The sequence below is a fragment of the Acomys russatus genome, chromosome 8 (genome assembly GCF_903995435.1).
Source record: "Acomys russatus chromosome 8, mAcoRus1.1, whole genome shotgun sequence".
NCBI classification, from domain to species: domain Eukaryota; kingdom Metazoa; phylum Chordata; class Mammalia; order Rodentia; family Muridae; genus Acomys; species Acomys russatus.
This window is the reverse complement of record NC_067144.1, coordinates 69,066,845-69,089,555: the sequence shown is the minus strand read 5'-3', so window position 1 is coordinate 69,089,555 and position 22,711 is coordinate 69,066,845. Positions and strand designations below refer to the sequence as shown.

Genomic DNA, 22,711 nt, shown 5'->3' with positions numbered 1-22,711 from the left:
AAAAAAAAAAAAAAAAAAAAAAAAAAAAGGACTTCAATTTAATGACATAATAAAGAAAGAATCCCTTTAGACAAGTTCATTCAATCCTCAGCAAGCTTCAACCACAAAAGAAAGAAAGAAAGAAAAAGAATCTGTCAAAACATTGCACAGGAGAGTGCGGCCTTCAGTCTTCACCTTCCATCTGGGTTCTCTGTGCTGGGCTCGATCCCATCATCCTCCAGGGTTCCCAGGGCCTAGCACTGTGACTCACTCCTGCTCTCCTGTAGGGACTCACTGTTAGGAGAAGAAAGATTGCTTCCCTCTGGGAAGGAATCCCAGGGATGCGTGAACGTCCTTGCTGTGGTATGGTCCCTGTGAGACTGTGACCGGCCACTGGACAGAGCAGTCTGTGAGAGGCACACACGTAGTAAGGGAGGGAAGGACTGGTGCTGGTCTGGAAATCTGAGTGGTCCCGCCAACGGAGGTGCAGCTTTCAGCTCTGAGCCCATCTAGGACACCGAGACACCAGAGAGGGCTCAGTGATTGGTGGTTGAACAGAGGCTGGAACAGGTGATGGCCCGGCCAGTCCTCCCGATTCTCAGCATCTCAGAGGCTCCCTCAGTGAGGCTGGGTGTACGGACTTTGAGTCTGTGGAATTCTGCTGATCCAAGCATGGGACATCATGTGGCAGGAATAAAAGAATAAAAGATGCCACTGTGGTGTTGATTATTCATGCCCTGGGGTGTGTGTGTGTGTGTGTGTGTGTGTGTGTGTGTGTGTGTGTGTGTGTGTGTGTGTGTGTGTGTGTGTGTGTGCGTGTGTGTGTGTGTGTGTGTGTGTTTAGAGCTCTGGTCCATTGCTGTCCCCAGAGGCCCAGAATCTTGCCAATCCCAGATTAGCACTGGCCCTTGACACCATCAGCCATGTCAAAGGAGAGGCTGGAGGGGGCTGTGGGCTGCAGTGGGGACATGCTGGCCTCCAGGGACCTCTCTGAGGAAGGCTGTAGGCTCTGATGCCGCTTCCTCAGCATCTGTCCAATGCCCATCATAGGGAACCTTCCCCTGCTTTTCACACAGTTGGGGCTCCCCAGAGGCTGCGTGAGGCCATTGCTGGGAACCGGAGGCGGGGAGCACACACCGTCCTCTTTCGGGGGGCTGTTCTTTTCCTCATGGGCAAAGGAGACCAATGTGGAATGCAGTGGAGTTTGGAGAGGTGACGTGCATCCAGGCAGCAGCCCCGGGGAGAGAGTCCTCTCGCTAGAATTCCTACGGGCCAAGCTGACAGGTGAGTTCAGGATCCTATAGTGGTGGGAAGGGGACAGCAGCTCTACGTGGTCTTCCCGATCCACAGACTCAAAGGAGCGCACCATATCCAGCAGCAGGGGCTCTTCCTTCGGGAGGATGCTGGCACTTCCGGGCCCTGGCTGGTGTGACTCAAGTTTCTTTACAATCCTTGGTGTCCTGGGAGGCGGGACAGGGATGAACTCCATGGAAGAAGAGGCCACACAATTGGAATCGGAGGTTTTCCGGAAAAGATTGCGGCAGCCGAAGGAATCTGCACACCAAGAAAACAAGGCCGTGAAAATAGATTCGGAAAAACGTACACGGCTGTTCTGCCCATGCACCCCTTCGCGGTTAACTGAGACAGCGACAACCTGGTACAAGGCAGGAGGAAGCAAGAAACAAATGGCCTTGGCTAGTTAGAGGGGGAGTCAGCCAGAGCATCTGAGATCCCCACAGGAACCCAGAAGCCTTTCTAGGGTATAGGAAACATGAGCCCAGGCTAGAAGCACAGGGTAACACCCGCGCCCCTTTGGTAACTAAAAATTACCAACTCTGTCAAGAGGCCTTTGAATAAAGAGGTTTACCTACTAGAACATTCACTAAAGCCTTGAAAGTACAGAGTCTGACTTCCTGAACACCCATACATCTGGTCTTCCAAATGCTGGCCCTGGAAGGACTTCTGCCCCCTCAGAAACTTTCTTACAAGTTTATCATGGTAATATATATAACAAAGTCTACACAGTTATCTCATCCTCCTGCCATTAAACACTCACCCACTCTCCCTTGTCTCCATACATTGTTGGCCACCCTCATTCCACCCGCAGCTCCATGAATTTGGCTACTCTTGGAATGGCGTCATATAGTGCCCGAACTTTGGAAGCTGACCCATTCCTTTAGCGCAAGTGCTTCCAGGCTCATTCAGCCTGAAGATGCCCCTCTTTTTTCAAGCCTCCTTCATGGCTTTGAACTCAGTACGGCCTGGACAACAGCAAACAGAGATAACGTAGCAAAGACAACCGGCCAATGCCCAGATTTTCCATCTTGAGCTGGCACAGACCGGAGTCCAGGTTTGTAAACTGCACCCGGAAAGAGAAGGAAACCGCTAGAGGCTTCACACCTGGGGGAAGGAAAGCCAAGTTCACGCAGAACAAGTTCTGTCTCAGGCTCTTTTCACTGCGTAACATTTTATGGACTTCACCGTGGCACGGCTGCAGGAGCAAGCTGCTGCCCAGTGGGAGTGGTTTTGGGAACAGCCGAGGGCTCTGAGACTCTTCCTTGCCCACATAAATAAAAACCCAGACATGGAAATAAATCTCCCGGGGCAGCAGATGCCTGAGATGCGACAGCAGGAAGAAGTAAGATTTCATTAATGGCTAACATTGTCAGTGATCCGGCTGGCTCGGTGAGCACTGCCTCCACTCCTGGGTCGGCTGTGTTCTGTGCACTAAGACAGGCTGCTCTGGGCAAGGAAGGGTTAGTAGCTGCCATACTCGGGTCTCACTAAACAAAGCAACAAGCCTGAGTTGACCTTAAGTGACCACACCTGTCCCTGAGCCTCAGGATCAGATGCTGAGACCTGTAAAATAAACAAAGTCTCTGCAGCCAGCCTACAATAGAGAGCGGTCCTGCCTCAAGATTGTACATTAACACAGCCCCAGTTCCTGTGTCTCCCTCCCAGGGTGTTTCTCCCATACATCTCAAGCCTGTGCCGCCCTAGAAAGGGGCTCACACGTATCAGGCATCAGCAGTGGGATGGATTCTGAGTCAGGACACATTGGGTCTACCTAGAAGTTTTAACAGCCATGGCTGTTACAACTAAGGGAGTCAATGTAGACCTTCAGCCCACAACAAACAGTACAGCTGGGACTTGAACTTGGGTCAGTAAATCCAACCATCAGTCCAGAACTCAGGCACAGGAACACTTGAATGCCTCACGGGGCCATGGTTCTGAGGAAAGCTCCAACAAGCCTACAGCCCGGCACCTGCTTTGGCTCTCTTCCCGCTGTTCCTATCAATCTATCCCACCGACTCCTGTAGCCTCGTATGCTCATCTCGGCCCCACAGTGTGGTGTGCGCTGATCTGGTTCTGTGACACTTACACAACTGGCCTCCAGTCGTAAAATGCCATGCACCAAAACCTCTGCTCCTGCACGCCACGGACCCCCAGACTCATATCACAATCATCTACAGTTATCACACAGCCCAGCCTCTGCTCCTACAGTGTCACACACCCCAGCCTCTGCTCCTACAGCGTCACACACCCCAGCCTCTGCTCCTACAGCGTCACACACCCCAGCCTCCGCTCCTACAGCGTCACACACCCCAGCCTCCGCTCCTACAGTGTCACACACCCCAGCCTCCGCTCCTACAGCGTCACACACCCCAGCCTCCGCTCTTACAGCGTCACACACCCCAGCCTCCGCTCCTACAGCGTCACACAGCCCAGCCTCCGCTCTTACAGCGTCACACACCCCAGCCTCCGCTCCTACAGTGTCACACACCCCAGCCTCTGCTCCTACAGCGTCACACAGCCCAGCCTCCGCTCCTACAGTGTCACACACCCCAGCCTCTGCTCCTACAGTGTCACACACCCCAGCCTCTGCTCCTACAGCGTCACACAGCCCAGCCTCCGCTCCTACAGCGTCACACAGCCCAGCCTCCACTCCTACAGTGTCACACACCCCAGCCTTGCTCCTATAGCGTCACACACCCCAGCCTCCGCTCCTACAGCGTCACACACCCCAGCCTCTGCTCCTACAGCGTCACACACCCCAGCCTCCGCTCCTACAGCGTCACACAGCCCAGCCTCCGCTCCTACAGTGTCACACACCCCAGCCTCTGCTCCTACAGCATCACACAGCCCAGCCTCTGCTCCTACAGCGTCACACACCCCAGCCTCCGCTCCTACAGTGTCACACACCCCAGCCTCCGCTCCTACAGTGTCACACACCCCAGCCTCTGCTCCTACAGTGTCACACACCCCAGCCTCCGCTCCTACAGTGTCACACACCCCAGCCTCCGCTCCTACAGTGTCACACACCCCAGCCTCCGCTCCTACAGCGTCACACACCCCAGCCTCCGCTCCTACAGCGTCACACACCCCAGCCTCCGCTCCTACAGCGTCACACACCCCAGCCTCCGCTCCTACAGCGTCACACACCCCAGCCTCCGCTCCTACAGCGTCACACAGCCCAGCCTCTGCTCCTACAGCGTCACACACCCCAGCCTCCGCTCCTACAGTGTCACACACCCCAGCCTCTGCTCCTACAGTGTCACACACCCCAGCCTCTGCTCCTACAGCGTCACACACCCCAGCCTCTGCTCCTACAGTGTCACACACCCCAGCCTCCGCTCCTACAGCGTCACACACCCCAGCCTCCACTCCTACAGCGTCACACACCCCAGCCTCTGCTCCTACAGCGTCACACACCCCAGCCTCTGCTCCTACAGTGTCACACACCCCAGCCTCTGCTCCTACAGCGTCACACACCCCAGCCTCTGCTCCTACAGTGTCACACACCCCAGCCTCTGCTCCCACAGTGTCACACACCCCAGCCTCTGCTCCTACAGCGTCACACACCCCAGCCTCCGCTCCTACAGCGTCACACACCCCAGCCTCTGCTCCTACAGTGTCACACACCCCAGCCTCTGCTCCTACAGCGTCACACAGCCCAGCCTCTGCTCCCACAGTGTCACACACCCCAGCCTCCGCTCCTACAGCGTCACACACCCCAGCCTCCGCTCCTACAGTGTCACACACCCCAGCCTCTGCTCCTACAGCGTCACACACCCCAGCCTCCGCTCCTACAGTGTCACACACCCCAGCCTCCGCTCCTACAGCGTCACAGACCCCAGCCTCTGCTCCTACAGCGTCACACACCCCAGCCTCCGCTCCTACAGTGTCACACACCCCAGCCTCTGCTCCTACAGCGTCACACACCCCAGCCTTGCTCCTACAGTGTCACACACCCCAGCCTCTGCTCCTACAATACTTCCTGTCCTAATTTCTGCCACTATAGTTCTACGCACCTCAACTCTTCTTCCATAATCCTGCACACCCTGAAGACTTGCCGCCATGTCTCTATGTCTGTTCCTTCAACATTATGTACCTGCAGGACTATGTACCTCAGTGTCTGTTTCCATTATACCATGTGCCTGTCCCTGTCTTCTCAAAGCTAGCACAGGAGGTCGACACCCCGCTGCTTAGCTCCTGAGTCCTGGTGCCTTAGATGGGCAGAGGCACAGCCACCTCTGCCACGAGCCCGCACAGCCATCATTAGTAAGCAAGACAGTGGGGCTGACTCACCTTTGTCGGGGAAGCCAGACTTGGAGGCCTTCCGGTCTTTGAGCATGGCTGTCGTATTCTGAATCTGTGTGATGAGCGAGGCTGAAGGCTGTTTATGAGAAGGCAGGCTCTTGTCTGACTTCTTGGAAAATGGACGATGAAGAAAATCACCTCTTTTTTCTTGTTCTTTGGGCTTTTTATCCTTCAAATCAAAGTGAACATACATATTCAGACACCCACCAGAATCTACTCTAGGATTCACCTCTGAAAAGTCATCCAAATAGCTGAGAGGAACTCATCTTTTTTTTGTGGGGGAGGAGATGGTGGTGGTTTGAGACTGGATTTCCCTGTAATAGCTCTGGCTGTCCTGGAACTTGCTCTGTAGACCAGGCTGGTCTCGAACTCACAGAGATCCACCTGCCTCTGCCGCCCAAGTGCTGGGATTAAAGGCGTGCGCCACCACCACCCAGAAGAAGAATTCATCTTTTAAATGCTGTACACTTTGCAGGGTATGGATTGAGAGGAAGGCTGAGGCCTAGCCCGTCCTCCAGGGAGCCATGCCGGAAACAAGTAAACCTGGCCCCTCTCTAGCTCGCCTGTTCTAACTGTGTCAACATGTCCAGAGTGGGTAAAGCCACCGTATGTGATCAGGGATTCTGGAAAAGTCTGAAGGAACTAAGGAGCAAACAACCCAAAGTTCTAAAGACCTACTGTGTGCGTTTGAAGCAGGGTGGTGCAGAACTATAATTCCACTATTCTGAGCCTGAGCAAGGAGGATTTCAAGTTCAAGGCCAGCCTGACCTACAGTGAGACCTGGCTGTGGTTCATCTTGACTTTTGGCTGGACTGGACTGAGCAGCACCTAGGGGGTTTAGAGAGGCTGCTCCTGGGAGTGTCTCCAAGGGCAACTCCGAGGCCCTGAGCTCACGAGGGCTCGGATCTAATCCATGCATCTTTTAATGGCTTCAAATCTTGCACCAGCTGTTCAGGGAGAGGTGAACTTTAGGGAGGCGGGGCTTGGCTGAGAAAGAGAGATCACTGAATATGTGTTATTGTCAGTTACATTTTTCCTTGGCCTCTTTCCTATCACTGTTTGTTTCCATCTGCCATGATAATATAGCTCTGCTATGCCCTTACCCCTATGGCCTGAAAACTCTGAAGCAAAGTAATTTGTTCTATAAGTTAGATGATACAACAATGAAAAAGCCCAAATAGACCATGTCTCAAAATTCTAAATCCGCCCACCCACCCACCCATCTACCCATCATCCATCCATCGACTGGTACCCTGTGATCCCAACTGCAATGAAGAGTTGGCAAACACAGAGCGACAGCTGCTTTCATTTAACACTAGGCCCAGTATGCTTGGTGTGAACCCTTCGGAGCCGGATGTCCTGGTAGGTCCCTAACCCTTTTTTACCATCTCAGCATGGGAGCATTTACATATAGATCTAGAACGTATGCTGCCGTGTTTTTAGCTGTAGAGTTTATCTTTCTAGAACCAGATCCTAATCTCTCTAATGGGAGTGGACCTGACTGTTTGATTTGCCTATAACCCCCCAGCCTCTGGCCCTGAGCCAGGCACCAAGAAACAGCATTATAAGCAGCTATTGGGAGGGAGAAAGGTCAGTGGAAACTGAACTGAATTAAAATTAATTGAGTTCATGTTTCTAGGACCAGTGGAGCCACTAAGCAGCTGCAGAAGGAGAAATCCTTTCTCTGGCCCTGAGGACAACATGGGTGTCTACTGTTGAACACAGCCAAGGCATCCCTGACCTCACCCTGGGTGAGGGGAAAAGGCAGCTTTCCACATTCTTTTGCCGTCAAGTTGAAGAGGATTTGCAATTCAAGGAAGCTCATCAATTTTTCATATATGTGCTGAAAAGCTTTGCGAGTCTCTTTGCACTTTCACAAAAGTGCCTTTCCCAACAAGGATGCCCAGGGCCTTGGGAGAGAGCTCATTATGACTGGCTCACCAACGGCAAAGAACAACTGGGAAGGAAGGGGAAGTGATGGTGCTGTGTCTTCAGTGCCACTCCCAGGAGCTACTGCCCCTGGGAGATATGTGGCACAAGCCTGTAACCCCAGCACTCTGGGAGGCAGAGGCAGGCGGATCTCTGTGAGTTCGAGGCCAGCCTGGTCTACATAGTGAGTCCAGGACAGCCAAGGCGACACAGAGAAACCCTGTCTCAAAAAACCAAAAGCCAAAACAAAACAAAAACCCCAAAACCAAACCAACCAACCGGACAAAACCATTTTGTTGTTCATAAATGATCTGGTCTCGAGCATTCTGTTGTTAACAATAGAAAATGCACTAAGATATCCAGAACGCTAGGAGGTGTGTTGCAGGTGACCACAGGAAGGCCAGAAGGAGATATGCACAGTTTCCACTTCTCTCTGCTCCTGTTTCCATGAAACACAAACAGTCTACCTTCTACCTTCGCTAAAGCAAAGGAGAACAAGCTTTTATAGCAAACACACCGATACACACATACACACACACACACACACACAGACACAGACAGATCAATACATACACACACACACATATATGATACACACACAGACAGACAGACACACAAAGCTGCCACATAGACACACACACAGATAGGCACATACAGACACACACATAGACAGACATATAGGCACATACACAAACAGATACACACAAACATAGATGCACAGTCAGCCAGCCAGCTACACACACACCCCTGTCTGGCATGACAGAGGATATGATAGATCTGTCCTGAAAAGTCTGGAAGAACTTCCTTTGCTCAATTTCTTCTCCTCCTCCTCCTCCTCCTCTTTCTCTTTATTTTTTGGTTTTTTTAAGACAGGGTTTCTCTGTATAACAGCTCTGGCTGTGCTGGACTCACTTTGTAGACCAGGCTGGCTTGAACTCACAGAGATCCACCTGCCTCTGCCTCTCAAGTGCTGGGATTAAAGGCGTGTGCCACCACTTCAATTTCTTTTTTAATTTCTCTGTTCTTATGCAAAGTCACCATTTCTATCTGTTAATACCTGAAGCAGGAAGAAAAATCACACACTAGATGCACTTTTGCAACACACTTCAAAATAAAATTTGATAGAAAAGATCAAATTGCATCTACCCATTTTAGAATTAAAAACAAAACAAACTACAAAGGCTCCTTCAGGCTGCTATGTAGCCCCAGGCATAGGAGGGCTGCCAGCAGCTGTTTGGGTACCTATTTTGGCTCCTTACCAGGCCCCTTTGGGGGTCTTGATAGTTTAAGATTCGGGTTATAAAAGTTCTGGGACCAGCTTCACCACCCAGGCTGAACCCAGACAATAGGCAAGATGTGAGGGTCCTGCTGGAGAGGGAGCCCCAGGCTGGCCTGTAAGAACAGGTTTCCTGTGAAGGAAGGAATACTTGACAATGAGGAGAGGGCATTCTATGTGAGGAGGAGGAAACTGCTTGCAGGCCAAAGCGTGCCAGGTCGCCCTGCTAAAGCCATCCTTGTTGGGCCTGTGCCTGCCTCAGCATGCCCTGCAAACCCTCAGAACACACATCTCCGCAGAGATTTCACAGTACCTATTTCCAGGGAGCAGTCAGAACTCACTCCTGCTGCTCCTTGAAGGGGGTGAACCTTAGGCCCATATGGAAGTTCAGTTGTCTAAAGGAACTGAGTTTATTTAACCAGCTGCTTCCATTGCCCCAAACACGTGCCTGCGATCACCCGGTTAGACCTTTTCACTTGCTTAGCCTATTTTCTCCCAAAGAAATCCCCTGGGGAACAAGAGACTAACATCTTACATAACGGACAGTGATCCTCAGAGAAAAAGGACCAAACTCTTCCTTCTGAGGGTGTGTGCCCCACCCACCTGTGCTGGGGCTGGCAGGGACCTGGCTTTCCTGAGTCTCCTTGGTCTGTCCTTAGCATCCATAAGGGCTAGGAACAGATAGGGAAATTCACAGTCTTGACTCTAGGCACAGGACAGTGCTGTATCAGCAAGTCAGACCAGAGAGTACCGTGTGTGTGTGTGTGTGTGTGTGTGTGTGTGTGTGTGTGTGTGTGCGCGCGCGCATGCGTGTATGTGTACATCTGTCTGTGTTTGTGTATATGTGTGTATGTATGTCTGTGTGTGTGCATGTGTGCATGCATGCATACATGTGTGCATGTGTGGCCAGATAGACACCGTTGATATCGATTGTCATTCTCAATCCTGCTTATTTTATTTACAGAATCAGGGCCTCTCACTGAGCTGGGAGAGAACAGACTTGGCTAGTCAAGCGAGCTAACCATCAGGATCCTTCGTCTCCTGAGCACTGAGGTAACATACAGGTGGGCCTCTATGCTCACCTGGCTTTTATGTGGGTGCTAGGGGTCTGAACTCACATCCTCACACCATAGCAACAGTACCTTGTCCACTGAGCCATTGTTCCAGCCCCACAAGCAGAATCTTGACCTCTGGCTCCCAATTCTACTCACTTAGAGACACACAGAAAACAGTGACAGAAAAGCTTAACATGGCCCCAGAAAGGATGATTTGCACCAAGTTCTTTAATGTCCTGAACCATTCAATGGAAGAAACCAACATGAACTGAGTGTGTACAGACAGATGTGTACATACAGGCACATTCACAAATAGACACACACAAACATAGATGACTCTACTCTAATAGCCAATCTGGGGGTTGGGGTCAGTCCTCAGCCGCTAAGCCCTAAGCTCCAAGGATCCAGTCCCTTTCAGGGTCTTCCCTCCTGACTGGCAGTGGAGGCCAGTCACCAATGAGCACCAGCCACGGTAAGAGTTGGCAGTTGAATCCATCCCTGGCTCTTAACAACTTGCTGTGAGCATGAGCAACTACCATCACCTCAGGTGAGGTGTATCCCCACCTTTAACTAGAAGTGTGGGTCCTTCTTAGCTCTGCAAGCATTAGCAAGAATCCATCTGCACCTGCACGGCATAAGAATGCCAAACGCTCACTTACCCAGGGCAGGTACTCAGGCTGCAGAGCTGCCCCTTGGGAAAACTGGCTTCTCTCCCATACTGAGGGTGACTCCAGCACAGGGAGAGCCAGGGGGCGGGGTGAGGACGAGCTCCGCCCATCTGAGGATGCTTCCATTGGTGAATTCTATTAAGTGTAACTCTTTGGGAGCTTGCCTGGAAATCAGGGAGCATCACCTGGCTGCTCAGGGCACGAGCCAGGTGCCCACCCCTCCCACCCCAGATGGCCAGTATTCCCAGATGTCATCAGCCAGGTGGTACCGGTTCCTTTATGCCTAACATGCTAGAGAAAGCCAGATTTGGCTGTGGAGAACAAAAGAAAACTATGAGTGAGCTTATAAAAAGAAGGGTCGACTCATAAGTCAACCATAGAACCAGGAACCCTACGGTGGCTGCAGACCCACATGTCTCATGCAGTAGAAACAGGAGTGGAAGACAGAGACACACGGTCAGTTCTGCACAGTAGGCACCCAACCCATCTGAGGGGGTGTCGGGGGTGTGAGCAACTCTCCACAGGATTCCGTGCACAGGATTCAGGAGAAGGAAAGAGGGCTGCAGGGGTTGGTCCTTGGATCACATGACAGTTAATTCCATTGTCAACTTGGCTAGACCACATTATCTGGTGTGTGGCCAACACCAGTGCAAATGCTGCTGCACAGGCAATGCTTAGGGTCTGTAGGAGCCACATCAGCAGATGCTGAGTAAAGTAGATGGTCCTCCTTAATGTGATCTGTCTCATCCACTCAGTGAAAAGCCTTAAGAAGAAAAGGACAAGTAGGCTTACGGAGCTGCTCAGTGCCTCAGTTGCGCTCACTACGCAGCCATGAGCACCTGAGCTGGGATGTTAGCACTCTCGTAACCAGCCAGGTGTGGTCTTGTGCATACCTGTAACGCTGGTGTTTTCAAAGGCTGAGACAAGAGGATTTCTGGGGCTGGAAAACCAGCTACAGGTTCAGGGAAAGGCCCTGCCTCAAAAAGAATAAAGCATACATACAGGACAAAACCCAGTGTGTTCTTCTGGTTTCCATAGTTACAGTGACACACACACAAGAATTAAAAAAAAAAAAAAAGGTTGCTATCTGACTGTCTATCCCTGTTTCTATCATATCTCTATTTTCATATGTGACCACAAGTGAGCCAGAATGTATCTCTCTGGACAGCCTGGCCAATCCATCAGAACCCCAAGTTCTTACCTGCACAGCATGGAATTCAAGGTCTCTCGTCCAGGTGTCCAGGGAAGCCTGCAAAGAACACCAATTTTCATCAACTCACGAAGCTACATCTACCACTTATTACCAGAACTCTACCCTTTATTACTCCCCCTGTACCTCTGGTGGAAAATTAATCATTTCGATGATTATAGGAAAAAAAAAAAGAAACCAACCCCCTGAGTCTCAGTGTAAGGAGGAAGCAGGTGTTCTGATTCACACGAAGGGAGATCTGTGTAAGAACTCTGCTGTCTGAGGTTGCAGTCCTCCCGGTCCAGAGAGCCACTCTGAGCTCAGTGTTAGGTGCAGGCCTCCCTCTCCCCAGCAGGGCCTCAGGCTTTCTGTCTGACTCCATCTGGAGAGTGTCTTTAGACATAGATGCCCCTAATCACAACTCGATATATGGCCCTTGACACAGCTCCCTGATTAGAGCTGAACTATCTCCTTATGGCTTGCCAGCTTCTGCATCTCGTCTTCTGCTCCTCTTGCCTCCGTGGGCTGGTACCCAACAACCCCCAGGGGAGAGGAGAACCACACGGATCTTCTAGGTAAAGTCATTACATGCTGCGTCTCCAAAGGGAGGGATGTTCTCCCGACAAGCTATTTAACATGTTTCTCCAACAGCGAAGAGACCATAGAAACAGCCCCTTAGGAAGTAGATCCCACCCAGTCCCTGGGAAGTTCTCCTCAGATTCCCCCCGCAGCCAAAACCCTCTTCCTAAAACTTTTTATTCTATTTTATTAATTAGTTACTTGACTCAACCCCACACTTTATTTCTTTTCTTTTTTTATTAAAAAAAAAAACATATAATGTAGTTTGATAATATTTTTCTACATATGTTTTTTTTTAATGGATTTTCCCTTTGACAGCAGGTATCAACTGCAAATAGTTCCTTGGCCATATTTTATTTTTATATGTATATATATGTGTGTCTGTGTGAGTTTATATGTACCATGTATGTGCAGGTGCCCATGGAGGCCAGAAGACAGCTCCAGGTCCTTTGAAACTGGGGTTACAGGCCATGGTGTGCCTCCATGTGGGTGCTGGCAACAGCACCAGGGTCCTCTACAAGAGCAGTGTTTTCCTGCTGAGCCATCTCTCCAACCCTGAGTCATAAACTGAACATCTTAATATTCTCTTATAGTCCCCACAGGTTAACAGTATCTCAAAATTTCTATCTTGGAGTTTTAAACTATTGGATCACAGAACATAACCTTGTTTGGAGTTGGGTGTTTATAGCAGTAGTTGAGTTAAATCAAGGTTATCAGAAGGAACTTTCTGCAATACGACTGGTGTCCTTTCAAGACTTTGGACACGGGAATGCATCTAACATGGCATGAGAAGGGAGAGCAAGGAGGGAAGATCAGCAGCCACCGTCGGAAGCCTGGAGAAAGGCTGGGAGCAGCATCCCTCTCCCAGCCTTCGGGAGGAACCAGCCCTGTGTCACCTTGACCTCTAGAACCGAAACACAAAATGTCTGCCCTGGGTGTTACCTATTACAACAGCCGGGTCAGAAGAATCCAGTTCCTGATGCCCCATGACTACACCTAGTCTGGAGAGACCTCCTCTTTCTTTCTTTCTTTCAAGATTTATTTATTATTATGTATACAGTGTTCTGCCTGCATGTACACCTGCTCACCAGAAGAGGGCATCAGATCTCATTATAGATGGTTGTGAGCCACCATGTGGTTGCTGGGGATTGAATTTAGGACCTCTGGAAGAGCAGCCAGTGCTCTTAATCTCTGAGCCATCTCTCCAGCTCCGAGACTTCCTGTTTCTAAATTCACACTTTAAAAGTTGACATTTTAGAAAATATTTCAATGAAAATAGCTTTTGCATCTTTTTTTTTTTTTTTTTTTTTTAAAGATAGGTTCTCACTGTGTAGCCCTGGCAGCCTTGAACTCACAGAGATCCTCAGTCCACTACTTTCAGAGTGCTGTGATTAAGGGCATGCTCCATTATAGCTAGCCCACTTAAAGCCATTTTTAATATGTAGTTTAAAACAGATGAGCATCCCTTCTCCACTGCAACAGGCCCAGGGGTCCTTTAGACACTGGTGTTTCCAAGTGAGATGCTTGTCCCACTTCTCTTTTCTCTGTCTCTGTCTGTCTGTCTGTCTGTCTGTCTTAATATTGGGTCCATCTACATAGTCCTGGCTGTCCTGGAACTCACATGTACACCAAGCTGGCATCCAATTCACCAAGATCCCCCTGCCTCTGCCTCTCCAGTGATAAAGACATGCACTACCACATCCAGCCGTATGGCCCAATTTTACAAAATGGTCTCTTTGCCTTTTTACATGAAGAGGAAGAATAATTCTTAATATCATAGCACTGTAATCCCCAAAGGGAAGTTTGGAAACTCAATCAGGCTTATTTGTCCTCTAGTAGGGGAAAAAAAAAAAAAAAAAAAAGAATAAAAATGAGGAAATAAAAAGAGGCCACCCATGCACTCTGGGCACAGGATGCAGCTTCATGACATCCTAGGAGGATGTGGTCCCCCAGCCAAACGCTACAACTTCACACTCCATTCCCTCTCCCCATCCACCCTCACTCCTGCATTGTGTCGTCCGTCCTCCACCCCACCCCACCCCGGCTTCCCATGCCAGCCAGTGGCAACTGGAGTGAACCCCGGCAACTCTGTGGCTGCATCCTAGGACTTTTTCTACCCAGCCCCACTCCACTCCCCAGGTTCCAACAGAGACGAGCGGTGCGATCCAGTAACAGCCTGCAATTCAATTAGCTGAAGTAATACTGCACATTGGAGACACAAATGGATCATAGAAAACTGAAATGCAGTTTGTCCATTAGCGCTCCTATTTAAATCCTAACTGTTCAAGAGTTCAACAAATGTTTAAAGCGGCCGCCACGTGTTTTCTGGCCAAGTGGAAATAACCGTCAGAGAAAAGGAATCTGAATGAGAGATGAGGCACTTTCCCCATCGGGGCTCTGGCACTTACAGCCACCTCTGCCGCAGAAGGCTGGGTGTGAGAGCAGCACAGACAGGAAGATGTGCAGGAGCGAGGAGCCGTAGAAGACACTCCGTACATGCATCAGGCATCTTTTTTTTTTTTTTTTTTTTAATTGAACACATATCTAGAAGTGAATTATGCATGCTCCTGACTCCAGTAGGGTGATCAGTCTCAGTGCGAGTGCTAGCGAGAGGCCTTTCCCAACCACCTAGTGGTAATGCCTCCTGCTTAAGATGCTGTGGGCATTGAACTAAGTGTTGCATTTGGAACCGTCTACCCTCGGCAGCTCTTGCCTCTCAGTTCGATCCTTTCTCTGACGTAGGACAAGGTCCCTGTCACTCTTCCACTTGTTCACTTAGCAAATATTGACTGAGTACTTCCGCCGTGCCAGGAACCACACAGGCTTGTTGGATGCTAAAACAGTCCTTGCTCTTGTGGAACTCATGGACCAAGCTGGGAGAGTCATTTGTTTATCAGATGACTCCCTGAGAAAGTGCTCAGACCGTCCCTGTAAACAGACTGCTACATGGCAGCTGCATCAGAGAGAACCGGGACCAAGCGGCCAATGTCAGGGAGTGGCAAGAATCCATGAGGGGCTGGCTGTACCACCAAATCTGAAGATACAAAGGCACCAAGTGGGCAACGGAAGTCGGGGAGAAGATCCAGGAAGAAGAAACAAGGTAGACACGACCCTGGTAGGCCGAGTGACTAAAACATACCTCCTAGGCCCAGGGAAGTAGGCACAAAGCAAGAGAAAGACTGGGTTTCTACCGGATATGAGGCCAAGCCATGGGGCCAAAGCAAATGGAAGCTGACTCCCACATGGGTGGCTATGTCATGGGGCCTCCAAAGGCTTCAAGAAGGGAAGTGGCACAATGTGACCGGACAGTGACAAGCCCACTCTGCCTCCTGTGTGGAGGAGTAATGAACAGCCACGAGGGAGGGGTGAAGGGGAGGGGATGGGAGATGAGGGAGGATGGATGGGGGACCAGGGGAACATGGCAGAGCCTCCAGGAGAAGAGGGGAAGCGGCTGGGAGCAGGTGAAGGTGAGGACCAGAGTGGGGATCTGAGGGGTGCAAAAGGGACTTGTCAAGGAGAAGGATGGATGCCTGTGTTTCTACTCCACCCTCGGGGAGGACAGCAGTGGGGAGCACTCAGGCACAGGCGACATTTGAGCCACATCCACTCAGGCAAACAAGGGCAACACGGAATGGGAATGAGTCAGCCGGGCCTGGAGCTCCTGGAGCTCAGATGCATCCGGGTCTGTAGTCGACTTTCCTACCATCAGCCTAAGGTCTCTTGCTGGGGGTCTGCTAGAGATGGTCCACCCTCCCAAAGGCCTTTTTCTTTTCTTTTCTTTTCTTTTCTTATCCTGGAGCATCACAGCTGGCCCCAGAGAAAGGAGGCAATTAATTAGCTCTACCCCAACTGCCTCTCCGAATCTCATTCCATCACCTTCCCCCCTGCCCAGCTCCCCGTCCCACCTGGGTCTCTCAGCTCCTGGTGGGGGGGGGGGCGTCCTTTCCTGTCCCCAGGCTCTGTCTAAAATGAGCAGCCAACAAGCGCAGCCGCCACCTTCAGAGCTGACCCCACACCTGAGCTCCTCTAATATTCACTCAGCCCTCAGGGTGATCACATCCCTAGACAGGCAGGATCCACCCCAGAGGGTGGCCTCCCCAGGTGAGCTGCTCGCTAGGATAAAAACTGGATGTAGGAAAAGAGGGAGTGGCCACAGTCTGGAGCTGGAGCTCTTATTTCCTGAGTTTTCCACAAAGCTCCAGTGCCAGGGCCCCAGCAGTTCTGACAAACTCTACAGCTGAGGGTTTTGTCTCCTCAGAGTGAAACTGAGCAAAAAGAGGCCAGGAGTGACTCTGGTGGTCAGGAAGCCCTGTACTCCTGGCGCTGGGTCTGAAAACCCACAGCAAAACCCCTTCACGATGTGTACTTTTCTGGTCCAAGTTTGTAACACCTGGGCTGCCGTAGGATACTATTCTGGCTAAATCTAAGAACCTCAGTGTTTTCCTTTCAGGTACATTGCAAGTCGTCTCAAGACCCCGGGGACAGCTGACTATCCATCCAGATGCACTTTCACCCAGAAATTTCCCAGCTCTTCACTTTCTGTTTTCTTTCCCGTGCCGACTGTGTCATTCGGCTCTATTTGAGTACCCCAGCATTTGGTTTCCAACCATGAATGTGCAAAGGGACTCATCTGGATGGCTTTATGAACTAGCCACCCAGGAGACCTCCAAGCTGACACATCACAGAGACTCCTGCACCCCAATATTTACTGCAGCTCTACTCACAACAGCCAAGCCATGGAGCCAACCCTGGTGTCCAACGGCTGACGGATGGGTAAGGAAGATATGGTCTACATACACGAAGGGTTTGGGTGGTATTTTTGTTTTGTTTTGTTTCAGCTATAGAGAATAACAAAGTTGGGTCTTTTGTAGGAAAACGGATGAAACTGAAGGGGGGGGGGGGTGGATCACACTAAGTGAATTAAGCCAGGCCAGGAAGACAAATATCATGTTTCTCTCGTGTGTGGGTCCTAGATCTTACAGATACACAAAACCACATATGCATATGTCATGAAAGTAGAAGCAAAGGTGTCTAGGAGAACAAAGGAAGAAGGCGGGGCATGGGGGAAGTATGCCCAAAGCACGTGTATACATGTGTGAAATGTCCTGAGTAAAGCAATGCTATGTACAATGAATATACAAAATGAAACTCTAAAAATAAAAGGCATTTGGCAAGTCTCATTAACAGACTGGGGGAGGAGGGGGAAATCCTAGCATCTTGCCTCCCAAGACTGAATGTCGGTGGTCTGCGCCACGGATGAGTACACAGATGCTGAGCACACAGATGCTTCAATGCTCCTGGTGATATGTGGCACATAAGGGCTGTGGTCTGGAGGCGGAGCAAGGTTGGGTCCACTGTGAGCCAGTTCTCCAGGGCTCGCCTGTAAGAGGGTATTCCTGTGTCCTATGGTAACTGGCTTTCTTTCCATCTTCCCCTTAAAATGGACTAAGAGCCCTTGGCGTTTGCTTCGGGGCCACTCACCTCATAGGGCTCCTTGGTGGCTCTGCACTTCTCTATCTGGTAGAGCTGGGTCTTGTAGCAGATGCTATCTTGGATGTCAGATTTCTGCAGGGGTAGAAAAAAAAAACACACACACACACACACACACAGCTTAAGTCTTGGGAGATAGAAATGTCCACGACACAGTCATGACTCTTTGAGCCAGTGCAGTCTCATCTCAGTGCTGAGCAAGCGAACCCAGGCCCACAGTCAGACAGCCCTGGGCCCGCCTCTGCTCTCTACTTGGTCTTGGTTTTTCATATGCCCAATGTTTACCGTAGAAGGAGAGGGCAGATGCCAAGTAGTTAAGCTGGGAGGACAACCTACTTACCAGGCTGACAGGAGGCAGCACGTTCACTGCTTACTGTGGCCTGGCTAGGCACATAGCTTGGTTGGTAGAAGGCCTGCCTAGGATTCCAGGGCTCTGAGTTCAATCTGTGACCTGGCTGGGCACATAGCTTGCTTCGTAGAATGCCCGCCTAGGACTTGGGGGCTCTGGGTTCAATCTGAAGCACTAAATAAAACCAGGCCTGGTGACGCGTGCCTGTAATTCCAGGACTCGGGAAATGGGTCCTGAGGGATCAGGTCAAGGTCATCTTTGACTACATAGAAAGTTTCAGACTAGCTTGGGACAGAAGACCCAGTCTCAAATAAGCAAAACAAAGACAAAGAGCGTGAAAGGAAAGCCACAGCAAGCCACGATGGAAGCCAGTGGAGGAGGAAGCTTAAAATACGGTAGCTCTTGGTTCTGAAAAGAAAGCAGTGGAAAAGAAAGGAAGAAAGGACAAACAAGGGGAGGAGATGGGCACTCTTGCTCACTGGGCTGTCAGTGATAGCTAAGACAATTGGGGCAGCGCCTACAGGGCAATGACAGGAGCCACATCTGGGTGTTACGGCAAGAAGGAGCTGTAGTCCCAGGCAAGATCAGTTCACTCCACTTGCCTAGAGGTTGGAGTCTTACACCAGGGTTAAGGGCTATTGCTCAGTCAAACCAAACGCTTCTCCGCACAAGGCAAAGCCACACTTAGCTTTGCAATGCTTGAAACTAATGCTAGACAAAACTGAAGAGAGGGAAAACAGCAGAGGGCAAGGAGGCCAGGCCAAACAAGACACAGCCTAGGAGTTTCTGACACAGTGTCCCTCTTGCTTGACATGGGCTATGCCACAGTGTCAAGGGGCTGCGAGTGACCAAAATTGCCAGGTGTAAATGCTGAAACAGCCACTGGACACTGTTTTCGGAACAAGCACCCCTCCACCTAGCCCTGAAAGACACCAAAGGCCTAGATCACCCGAGTCTGTAGCAAGGAGATTCACACGTCAGCACCATCAAGATACTCAAAAATTTCTGAACATCAGTCATCAGTGTGCGCACAAGCTCCTCGCATTCAGGGGCCCTCTGAAGGATGGACTTCTAGCTTCTGGCGTGGTCTCCAAATGGTATTATCTGGAGCCTTAGTGAGCGAAAGAGCTGTGCAGAGGCATCTACAGGAACATGCATATTTATTATTGATCATGTGCTGTGGCATGAATACATCGTCTAAACTACACAATGCACAGGAAAAGGGGGAGAGGCAGAGGACAAGGTCAGGAAGATACTGGGAGATACGGTCTTCTTATAGAAGGGAATCAAAGAGCGGCCTCAAGCCCTAACTGTCCCTGAGGTTCTTCTGATGAGAGCAGAGGGCCACTTCTTATTATTATTATTATCGCTTAATAAACTAACAGACTATGTCACTATGGTTTGAGATTCCCTTCTGGAAGTTCTCCTTTTAGAAGCTTGGACCGTCATGTGTCGGTGTTAAGACGCAGTAAGAGCATTTACGGGGACTGGCCCAGGGTCATTAGGTCATCAGGGGCATTGTTCGCGGGAGGGACTGACCCTGCCTCACACCGCAAGTCAGCTGTCAAGGGAGCGGGCAGTTAGGAAGGGAGGCCACTGTGCTCTCTCAGCCCTTCTGCCTGAAGTCATTTCCCTGTAACACAGGATTGGGATGCTTCCCAGATGCTAGAGCATGGGCTTGACTTCACTTTCCAAAGTGTGGGCTCAACCTAACCTCTTTTTGTTAAGTGACTATCAAGCTCTTGGGTATTTTGTTACAGTGACAAAAGACAGACTATAATATACATGCATATGTATGCAGTATCTATTACATATTGATATATTAGATAATAAATACACATTACATATATATGGCATCTATTACATATTACACAATAAATACACATTACATATTGATGCTACATTGCAGATGCCGTCTTTCTATGTTAGTTTTAGCTGTCAGCCTAGATGTACCTGGAGAAAAGTTTTAACTGCATAACTGCTTGTACCAGGCTTGTCTGCGCACGTGCGCGCATGTGTGTGTGTGTGTGTGTGTCTGTGAGGGGCTGTCTTGGTTATTAATTGATGTAGAGGGCCCCGCACACTGTGGGCAGGACCTTCCCTGAGCAGGTGTTTCTAGGCTGTATAAGAAAGTTAGCAAGCTGGACCACAAGCCACAGGTAGCCCTCTTCCACTGGTCCCCGCCTCCGGCTCCTACCCTGACTGCCTTCGATGATGGACTGAGACTGGGAAGTATAAAACCAAGCAAACCTTCTCCTTCCCAGGGTTGTTTCCTGTCAGAGTGGCTTATTACAGTACCAGAATAAGGATAACACGTCACCTGATGTCATTTTCCTATGACTGATGTCTACCACACGGGTACCATCTCATAGCCTCAGAGGTCAAGATGGGCCCCATCAGAAGCATAAAACATTTATCTCCTCATGATCATCTCATGATCATTGCTCTTGTTTGGGAAAGCACTTTAGTGTTTCTTCTCATCTCTCTCTCTCTCTCTCTCTCTCTCTCTCTCTCTCTCTCTCTCTCTCTCTCTCTCTCTCTCACACACACACACACACACACACACACACACACAAAGTTCTGGGTAAATTTTCCTGGAAGCAGAACATATGCTGAATCTGCTTGAGGACACCTGCACTTCCACGCAGACGTTTGGCTGGCCTCCAGTCAAGCTTTTTCACACACTGAGCCCTGTTGTCTAACTGGCTCTCAGCCTGGTGGCTAACAGGAGCGTCACTGGGACCACCATGCCTTATGGATACTATTTTGGTCATTTCTGCCCTGTCAGGGGACGATCCTGTCCCCTAGCTGTGGGCAGATTTTCATCTTTTGCTCTAAGACAGAAACTTTAAACGGTTTCTAAACCTACTTGGTTGGTGGCATTTTATGACACATTATGCCCTTGTGTGACTTTAAATAGCACTGAACCATCTTTAGAAGTTTGATCTTACCATCTGGCTTCCTAAAAGAGACGCAGACACACCACTAGACCTCAAGGTGCAAGAAACACAGGGCCAAGGTCCTCTTTAAGAGAGTGAGTGGTCAGTCATGTCTCAGATGGACTTCCGTCAATCTTGAGTTTCTCTGACTGTTAGAGTTGGACCGTACTGCACCGACCCTTCCCTGCTAATACAAAGCAGCTTTGTACGGGATCTATACACTCTTACAGAATTCTCTTCAAGACATTGTCCATTTAGAGAGAGATGACTAACATATGAGCTACTATGGCCAAGGTGATACAGGCACCATAATATGAAATTACCACTGGTGGCCAAGCTGTGCCTCACATGTGGCACAGGGCGCTTGCATTTTTAAAACAATTGTATTTTATGTGAATGAGTGTTTTGCGTACACATATGTGCACCATGTGAGTGCCTTGTGTCAGGGGAGGCCAGAGAGAGCATTTGATCCCCCAGGACTGGAGTTACAGATGCTTGAGAACCACCTTGTGGGTTCTGGGAATCGAACCCAGGTCCTCTGCAAGAGCAAGCAGAGCTTTTAACTGTTATGCATCTCTCCGCCACGTCCCTAGGGCTTTTTTAGCTTCTGGCCTGTGTGAGGCTACAGGAGTCAACCCAGCGAAGCCCGGCCGTTGTGTTCTTGTTTTCTGGAGACATAAACCTAAATACATCTTTCCCCCTTGGCACCCTGGGGTAAGTGGTTCCAGGGCCTCTTACAAATCCCAATTTCGTGTCTTTTACAGGTAACCATACAACAACATTTGCATATAAACTATGCTCAACTCCCATACACTTTAAATCTCAGACTTACAATGCCGAGCACAATGTAAATGCTATGAAGCCATAATTTAGGGAAGAGTGAGAGAAAAGTGCACGTGTGCAGTGCTAATACAATATTCTAAATATTTTTGACCCACGGTCACTTGACTCCTGCAGACACAAACCATCATACCGAGGGCTGACCGGTGAGGAGCTTTTCCGTGGTCCAGGTTTTGTGGGTCCAGGCTCTGCTCCATAACTTTTACTAGCAATAGAGACTCCAGTTCCTCTAAAGCAGAGAACCCAAAAAGCTCAGAGGTGACAGACTAAGCACAGAAAACAACAAAGCTAAGCCGCTTAGGGATCTGCCAGGCCTAACTTGTACCGAGAGCGTTTGGAACGCATCTCGGTTCAGCGGCACGATCTACGAATCGGGCTGTCCTAGTCCTTTATCCCACAATCAAGGGACTCGGCCTCACGTTTTAGGCTAAAATAACAGCCTGGATCAAGTGTCCGTAGCTCCGAAACATGATGCAGAAGACACTTGTCTAGGGTCCCCACTTACCCCTGACAAATAGCGCTCCAGTTTCTTGTTTAACAGGAAGTAGATGGCCAGAATGTGGCAGGCGCGGTTGGAGAGCACCGTGTTGATGACATCGCTGTTCTTATAGCCCAGCTTTTCAGTCATGTGCAGCACCACGCTGGGACTCAGATCTTCCAGGGAAATCCTACGAGAGGTGGATACAGAGAGCCGGTCATCTTTCCACCTTCACAGAGTGACACGCAAACATGGCAGGCAGAAGGATCCGCAGAGGGCCCCGGGGACAACTGAGTTCCTGTCGCTCACTCATACACTTCTTTTTTTTTTTTTTTTTTG

General features: G+C 50.0%; 1 protein-coding gene across 1 annotated transcript in view; it reads right to left on the bottom strand.

Moving 5' to 3' along the window:
• Positions 1-785: 785 nt before the first annotated feature.
• Positions 786-22,711, bottom strand: part of Hunk (hormonally up-regulated Neu-associated kinase) — a 110,778-nt gene continuing 88,852 nt past the window's right edge. The window contains exons 7-11 of the mRNA XM_051150191.1: positions 22,400-22,562; positions 17,758-17,841; positions 11,710-11,757; positions 5,569-5,749; positions 786-1,533 (exon numbers count right to left, since the gene is read on the bottom strand). Coding sequence (XP_051006148.1) covers positions 875-1,533; positions 5,569-5,749; positions 11,710-11,757; positions 17,758-17,841; positions 22,400-22,562 — 1,135 coding nt within the window. The 3' untranslated portion in view covers positions 786-874. The remainder of the gene's footprint in view (positions 1,534-5,568; positions 5,750-11,709; positions 11,758-17,757; positions 17,842-22,399; positions 22,563-22,711) is intronic.